The sequence below is a fragment of the Castanea sativa genome, chromosome 3 (assembly GCF_040712315.1).
Source record: "Castanea sativa cultivar Marrone di Chiusa Pesio chromosome 3, ASM4071231v1".
In the NCBI taxonomy this organism is placed as follows: domain Eukaryota; kingdom Viridiplantae; phylum Streptophyta; class Magnoliopsida; order Fagales; family Fagaceae; genus Castanea; species Castanea sativa.
Genome location: NC_134015.1, coordinates 6,526,513 through 6,535,554, shown reverse-complemented (window position 1 = coordinate 6,535,554; position 9,042 = coordinate 6,526,513). Strand labels below are relative to the sequence as shown.

Below are 9,042 nucleotides of genomic sequence, written 5' to 3'. Positions count from 1 at the left end.
AAGAGGTTCCTATATCCTCAAAGCTTGTAGCCTTGTGGGTCAGCCATTATTGTTCTGTATTTTGTTCTTTAAAAAAGTTACAATTACCAAAAATATTTGTCGAATACCATGCAATGAATTTTTACCATAGTTTCTGCGAAAATGTGAATGTTTCTTGATATTTTAGAACCTTAGTAGTTACTAGTGCCATTATAAAAAAAAACTAGTGATTAAGGTAAATTACTAAATTTAGAATTTATTGATACCATTTAAAAGTGCTTAAAACTTTTACCATATATATATATATATATATATATATATAAGAGACATTAATTTTGGTAAAATCCTCTCCTTTCTCTTTTTAACTAGACAGTATTACTATATTAGGATGGTTTCACATACAGTGTAGTGTAATAATTCTTTTAGCTTTCCAAGCACAGAAACAACACAATATACAATCAGAATGAGGGGACATCCCATAATTATATGTTAGATCAAACAATTTGGATAGTGTACAATCTTTTTTTTTTTGTATATATCTTTTTTCTTTTCCCTATTATATTTCTTGCACAAGATAGATAAGGAACACTTTAATTACAATTCTAAGATTATAGAAACCACCTAAAAATAGTTTGAAGGAAACCATCCCCTTATTTGTATAATAATATAAACAAAAATATAAATATAAAAGTAGATAAAAAAAAAGTGTTTTAAAGTTTGATTAAAAACTTGTTAGCATCACATTGATTTTTGTAAATTATACTTATGATATTGTTTTTTTTTTTTTATTCAAAAGTTAGAGAATGAGGGATTTGAATTTTAAATGTCCCCATTAGAAACATCAACTTAGTATGTAATTTTGTTGTTTTTTTAAAAAAAAATTATCTTCAAAATTATTCTTTTTAAAAATTTAGTGGCCATTCAATTGTCGTTTCTCAAAGCGTGTTTCATTTAGTAATTTTGTCAATTGGAATTTAGAATATAAAATTCAAAAGGAGAGAAATAAGGTGTGCAATTGGAACTGTTGATTAAAGTTTAGTTTTTTGTTTTTTGTCTCAATTTTTTTTACAAATAATTTAGTTTATAGCTTTTTAGAAATAAATAAGTTTTTAACTTTTTTGTAAATAGGTTAACGCAAATAAGCAATTCCCAAATGGCGTCAACGACTTGTAGATTATACTTCAAAATGTTACCAAATATATTGGTGGGTTGAATGTCAATAACATCGAAGAGGACAAAGGATAACTTTTTTTATTTATTTTTTAATGAATTTTAGGATTTAAACTCTTACCCTTTTTCTTTTAGAATACAAAGTTAACGCTAACCCTTTAATGCCCCTACATAGGTTACAATTTTGTGTCACTGAACCAACTGACAAAGGAATGAAGGATGCTGTTCTTTAAAATCGTTAAAGTTGGGAATTAGGAATAAAATGTTATCTTAAGATTGCTATGTGCTTCTTTTCTTTTTTTTTTCAGTTTAAAATATTATGTATTATGTTCTTTTCAGTTTCAAAAAAAATAAAATTATAATAAAGTATCATTACAAGTAATTCTTTTGTAGAGAAGTATTGAACTATTGATTGACCTTTAAACTTGCCGGTCATGAAGGTGGTTGTGAATTAGGTTTAGATGGGTTGGACAGCGAGATGAGCTTCTAACAACATATTGTGCGGATTAGATAATCAACATAACAAGTGGCAAAGTAGCATGGGCACATTTCAAGTTCATTATTCAGGAAAAAAGAGTCAATAAACTAGTCGTTAACATGTGTGTTGCACGCAAAAGGGCACATTTCAAAGTTTATTTGTCAACCTTAAAACTGAGCTTTAAAGTGTATCAAAACTTAGGCATGCTTGGTAACTGTTTTCGTTTTCTATTTTTGTTTTCTTGTTTTCAAGGGAAAAAGAAAAAAACAAATTTTTTTCTGTTTTCAAAATGAAAAACGCGTTTGGTTAGTTGTTTTGAAAACACATTTTTCAAAAACAAAATTCAGGAAATTAATTGTTTGGTAGATGTTTTTGAAAAAGTTGAATTTTGTTTTTTTTGGTTAATTTTTTTTTTAATTATATTTATTCTAATTCAAAAACACGTTTGCTCCAAAGTATTTAAAATCCTTACACCTAAAGAAATTATAAATCAATTGTTTTGTCCATAACATTCAAACCTAAAACTTTAATCATATAAGTAAGATTGAAACTATAATAATTATCAAGCATTATGAAAGATAATCAATAACTAAAAAGTTTACTACATGGCATCAATGCCCGGGAATCAATTTCATCCAAAAAAAAAACGTGGCATCAGTGATGCCTATTTTTTGCCAACATCAATGCTGCGATCTGATCCCTATAAGCTGCCACAGCTTCAGCGGTTTCATTAGTTAAGTCAATAGTGTGCAATGGCTCACCTAAATTATCCCTACCTTCACCTTCAACAGTTAGGTTATCAATATTGAATTGAGTAAACAAGCAATCATTTCTTGTTGCCCTTCAAATGAAGTTATGAATTGTGCAACAGGCTCTCATCACATTCCCTTGTTGACATGGTCTATAATGGGGCATCATTTTAAGACTAGAAATCGTGCCTTTAAACTCCAAAACATCTTTCAATTACATTACAAAGAGAGGAATGTCTATATTTGAAAAGCTCTTTAGCACCTTCACGACAATCCCAACCTCGAAAGTCTCGTAGATGGTATCTCTCAGTACGGTACGGAGGTAGAAATCCGAAGGTGCATGGATAACCAGAATCCACTAAATAATAGCCACCTAACCAAAATAATAATAATAATATAGAGAAAAGTATGACACAGTAAATGGATTAAACTTAAAAATTGTAAATATGTAAGTGAGGCAACAATATATCTTACCAGATGGAGGCCATGGGAAATTATTTTCTGGCCTTTAAAGTGCATCTAAGAATACTCGTGAGTCATTGGCTGTGCCCTCCCAACCCGTGTAAAAAAATGTAAACTTCATATCAAAATCACATGCACACATTATATTATGGGTGATTGTGGCCTTTCTATTCCTGTAACTGACTAGCTTTGATTTTGGAGCCCATGCACTGAAATATGTTCCATCAATTGCACCTATACATTTCTAGAAAAAATATAAACACAAGTATTAACATATGCAAGCAAATAATATTTGTATGATAAAATGAACAATAACTTGGGATTACCTTGAAATATGGAAAGAACTTGGTATTGTTAGCAATACGTGGATGCACTTCATTGCTTTGAGAAGGACGTATAATGAATTTTCCTAGGCGGCGTATTGCTCTTACAGTTTCCTTAAATTGTCTGTCCATTGTTTCAGTTGAGTGTTGAAAATGATCTGCTATTACCCTTATCCTCACATTATGTCCCACTATTAATAGGAACATACCAACTGCATCCTCCACTGTGATCCAGCGTGAGTTTGTTAAGAACTTATGTATTCTCAAATAGTTACAGAGACTTGTAAATGTTGGCCTATCCATGCTAAATAACTCATAACATGTTCGAGGATTGCCATTCAATATCTCTTTTATAAATGCATCACCAGTCAACATAGAGATACGTTGAGGCTCCTTAGGAATATAGTTGTTTTTATTCTCAGCAAACATTAGTAGGAAGAATATATCATCATCCTCTTCCTCATCTGAAGAGAATGAACTACTATAATAATTAGGTTCAACATTCATCCTAGAGAATTAAACAGCAAATTTGTTCTCAAATAAATAAAACATTACCAACATAAATAAATAAATAAAAGATTACCATAGAATAAATCATTTACCAACATTAAATAACAATAGAATAGTACCAAATCATAGTTCAAAGACATTAAAATAAACATAATCTAATAGGAAATTATTGTTTTGACGTAATCCGCTACAGCCTACCCAACCAAACCATCCTCCTCGCGAAACTCATGTTAAAAAAGATCTCTCTATCATTTGGATCCTGCTTGAACTTCTCAACAGCCTTCATAAATATTTCATCATTGACTTCTTCCATGGTCTCAAGGATATTAATGCACTTGCCTAAGGAGAAGTCATTTGTAGGTGCAATACTGCTACTAACTCAATGGTATACCTCTTATACCTCTCAGCTTTTGCTTTAGATGCCTCTATCCTAGCCTTAGCAGCCTCAGCCATTGATTGTAAGGCATCATTCATTTGAGAGCTCATTAACTCTGGCTTACTCTTACTAGGACGCTCGTCACAACTATCACTAGGACGCTTGCTCAATCGGGTTGTAATGTCAGACTCAAGAATTGCCATGACAGGATCTTGGGTAGGAACTTCTAAATTAACATGAACTCCCCCATGAAGGAGTTGTTCTTCCTATGCATTCTCTTCATCTAAATTAGGAGGGTCTTGGGTGGATGCACAGTGTAGGGCCCCAATAGCTGTAGACTTATTAAATATAAGTCCAAGCAAATTATAATTTGAAAGTCCTTTGGTTCGAAACATCTTTGCATTGGGATGTGCCTAAAAATATAAAGACATCTAGTAAGAAAAAAAAAAAGATGGGGGATAATGTTTCAAAATAAAATACTGTATTGTATTTAACGATAATTACCCAACAATAATTTTGCCTTGACTCCTCAAGTGCATGAACAGTGTTGGTTTCAGCATCCCAACCAAAACCAGTTTGATTTATGAGTGTAGAAAACTCACAGTGTAGTAAACGCATCCTATTAAACTTCCCTTTGAATTGAGTCATTGTAAAACTCCAATTACCTAATTCATTCAATGTAGCTAACATTTTCTTCCAAGTATCGGAACTGAATTGCCCATCTGCCATATTTCCCTTATTGATCTCTTTCAGCATTATGTCAATAAATAGTTTCTCAAGTTGTGGTGTCCAAATGTTTTCTTTATCAATTGAACTGCTTCCTTTCATCTATTATAATACAATGAAACATGAAAACAACTAAGGAACAACCTTTATAAACACAACCATCAAATACAACTAAGAAATAGCTTCCAAGCTTCAAACAGACACAGCTTCTAATTAATAGTGCATTTTGATCACCATGAAACCCAACCTAACCAAAATGCCATTCTTCTTATTATTAGCTAAATGGTTTACTTAATTAAGGGACTACATTCTCTGCTATATAATTAGATTCTGGATAAAGTGTCATAAATGATAGAAGATTTTATGTGTAATCTCAGTCAGGCATAACACAATCCAATTTCTTTTTTACATAGTATTATACTATTATTTATGACTTTACAAAGATATATATATATATATATATATATATATATATATATGTGTGTGTGTGTGTGTGTGTGTGTGTGTGTGCAACCAATTCATGAATTTTGGTATATAGGTATCAAAAGGAAAAATATTAGAAGCTCGGATGACAATGTTTGTCATTGAATGTTCACTATTTTTTTTCCGAGGAAAGTGATACATCATGCATAAATTGGAACTGGATCTTATACAAAATTAGCACTCACAATTTCTCAAGGTTAAATAAATAATGGGGTTCTATTTAAACTAAAGGTCCAAAAAATAATACTATCAATCAACATCTATAGATAATGAAAGTATGAAACATAAGGCACGCTCAATTGCTTTTCCTTATAATAATTGAGCTATTTCATGATTCTTAATTGCTTTGATTTCTGCACAAGGCCCACAATGTAAACTCGGTTATGTGTAATCTTTATGTGTAACATGTTTGTACTCTTCATGTAACACTTTTTCAGTCAGTAATCTATATTCTATCTTCAGTCTCAAGAAAAAAAATAATAATAAACCATTCTCAGCAACAACCAACAAACCATTTACACCATGTAAGTGTATACCTTGTTCAGCCACTACCAAAACAGAGGGAGAGACTACCATACATTAATAAACAATAACACAGTCCAGTCAAGCCAAGGTTTGTTGCAGTTGGCTTCATGTGTAAATATCAACCAAATTTCATTAATTAAAGCATGATCACTATACATAAACGCGTTTAATTGACCATATATTGTGTAATAATCCATGAACAAAGAAAAAAGGAAAAGACCCGTACCTTTGAGTGATTGGGTCCCAACTTATGAAATACTTCCCCAAAATTATGAAGCTCTTCAAAAACGTTGAAAGTTGCTCAGAATTGCTCAATCATGCAAACAAAATATATATATATATATATATATATATATATATATATATATATATATATAAAATTAGGAAAGGAGACTAAGAAAAAAACGAGATAAATAATGGTATAATCCAATGAAGAACAAAAGGAAATCATGAAGCAGGGTCTGTGAAGACCAATCACTTACCTTACAAGTGGTTCTCTTAACCAAAGTTTTCAATTGTGCCTTTGTGATGAAGTGGAGGCGCAGAGGTAGACAGAGGAAGTAGATGTAAGGGTTTCTAATACGTGATATGGAGAGGAAGGCGCTAAAAATTGAGAGACAAAATTGCAAGCGCAAGAAAGAGTGAAAAATATATTAGAAAGAAGATTTTTGTTATTCATGTGGTTCAAACCTACATGCTGGCTCATTAAAGCGTGTAATCTTGAGGAATAGTTTCATGTTTTCTAAAGCTTTTGAAAACTAAAAAACAAAAACAGCTCAAGACCAGTTTTCAGTTTCCTTCACACTATGGAAATTGAAAATAGTTTTTGATTTTTGCCTAAGATAGGTTACCAAACAAGTTTTTTGCCTTAGAAAACAGAAAATTGTTTTTGAAAACAAAAAACTGAGGAAAAATTCCTGTCATAATTCTAATATATATACAATGCAAAGATTAGTTTTTTGTCATAATTCTAATCTATATGTTTTTTGTTTTTGATTTTATTCGTCCATATTTACCTATCATCTCATCATGCACTATTTAACACCCCCAACCACCCAATTGTGACATCTTAGAATACCTATATAACATATAGATTAGACAACTATTGAATTTTGTTGGAAAAATTCCTGTCATAATTCTAATATATATACAATGCAAAGATTAGTAAGTAGAGTAAAATGCAAAATTCAATAAATTTGGCTCTTATACATACATAATCACCATGATAACTAGTGTGCGGCTATGCATATATATGGATACAATTGAAAAAATTACAATTATTCTTTTTTAAGAAGAGATTCAAATTATATATAGTATTAGTTTACACTTTCATTAAACTATATATTTTTAAAATATGTAATGGTTTCTCATTATATATATATATATATATATATATATATATATATATATATATATATATATGATTCAAAATTTAATTGGATAAAGATTCTTTGGTTTTTTCATCCAATAATTCACTTGTTCACTGGCCACAAAAATTAAAAAAAATAAATGAACACGTAGAGAAAAATTGGACTCCAATTGAAATTCCATTTAGAATCTAATTGGTTTTAGACTTTTCGATTTTTACACTCAACTAGCTTGTAACCCCATGCATATGCATGGATACACTTAACAATATATAATAAGATGTATAATATAATTCTTATATATATAATTTAAATACTATTGATAGTCATTTTTATATTTGGTTAACTCTTTAAAAAATTTTGTAAGGATACTATTAGGTATAAAATGTAAATTGTCCATATTTTTTTTTAATTATTATTGTGAAGCACTTTTTTCTAATGATTCATTTACTCTAGACTCTTTGATTTTTGTACTTAATAACTCACTTGGATGAATATTTATCATGTGTGTAAAGTTTTTAGACCCCTTAAACATAACCAGATTAACCTAGTTATTTAGCCAGTGATTAACTTAGGTAAATTATGCAGTTCTAGGTTAACACATATAAATCATATCATTTTAAAGTGCGAAAAATAAAAAATATAACAATATGATAACCCAGGAAAACCAATCCGGTAAAAGACCTGGGGAGGATTTAACCTAGCTATCCGTAAGGTAAAACTAAATCCACTATGAAAGAATTGAAGTTTACACAATAGCGACTTAGACCACTAACATTCTATTGCTACCTCGAGTAAAAAACTTACTATCACGACCACATGACAGCTCCGAATCCACGGACTACTTCTTTCTTGGATTCCCAGCAAGCATAAGCACTCCCGTTTGTATATCTTTAAGCTCTTGAATTTGCAACTGAATTGATTACCAAGTTCTTGACATCAATCTAGATCTTGATAACCCTAAGTGTATATGAAGGCAAACACCTCTAGATATTACAAAAAGATTCACACACATAGCATAAAGAGCATCCTTAGAACGTGGCTAGGGTTTTCCCTTTTATACCTAGGGCAAAACATAAAATCCTATCTGTAAAACAGGCTTAGGCTGAGTTGGAAAATTCTGCAGAAAAATAACCTTCACGAGCTTCAATCGATTGAGTCTAATTTTCGATCGATCAAGCCAGACAGATTTACACAGTAAATCCTGCAGAATACTCGATTCTAATTTTACAGCTTAAACATACTTTGAGCAAGTCTAAAACAAGACTAAATGTTTTGATCATGGTTTGCCAACATTACAAATTGAAACTCTAATACATTTAAACCTAAAGGCTTAGAACCCAACAAACTTCCCCTTTGGCAATCCGTGACAAAACACAAACTTAAACAAAATGCTCAAAGTTACAAACAAAACAGCCCTTTACAAAATCATAGTCCAACACAACAAATTCAACCTAACTATTATCCATCAAGTGCAAGTGTAGACAGCATCATGATTGAATCAACCTGTATATTCTTGTAATACTTAACAAACACATAAACGCATGTGTGGAAAAATACAAGTAAACAAAAAATAACTTTTTGATTTTACATAACACAAAATAAAGGCATATATCATGAATAACCTCATAAATATAAATTAATAAACAATGTGAAACAAGAAACATATAGAAACAAAGTATCTCCCCTTATCATGGATAACCTATACACAATACATCATGAGCCAAAAAAATATGTAAATACAGAATGAAGCACCTAGATACAATCTAAACATTCCATAGCTCCAAAACATCAAAAACTCAAAAACTCCCCCTAACAACAAAATCTCCTCTCTACAACTACGTACTCCCCCTTTTTGTGATGAATTGTCAAAGGACACTCACTCATCATCAAA

General features: G+C 30.8%; 1 protein-coding gene across 1 annotated transcript; it reads right to left on the bottom strand.

The window, feature by feature from the left end:
- Positions 1-4,313: 4,313 nt before the first annotated feature.
- LOC142628401 (L10-interacting MYB domain-containing protein-like) lies at positions 4,314-4,875 on the bottom strand. Its single transcript, XM_075802512.1, has 2 exons — positions 4,552-4,875; positions 4,314-4,460 (listed from the first exon to the last, which is right to left on the bottom strand). Exons 1-2 carry the CDS (start codon positions 4,873-4,875, stop codon positions 4,314-4,316), a joined length of 471 nt encoding a protein of 156 aa, XP_075658627.1.
- Positions 4,876-9,042: the final 4,167 nt, after the last annotated feature.

What these genes read in the sequence shown, in the direction of transcription:
- LOC142628401 (XM_075802512.1), bottom strand. Translation starts at nt 4,875, where the DNA reads ATGAAAGGAAGCAGTTCAATTGATAAAGAAAACATTTGGACACCACAA. An exon ending in CAAGGCAAAATTATTGTTGG is followed by an intron (nt 4,461 to 4,551) that starts GTAATTATCGTT and finishes TTATATTTTTAG; the next exon opens with GCACATCCCAATGCAAAGAT.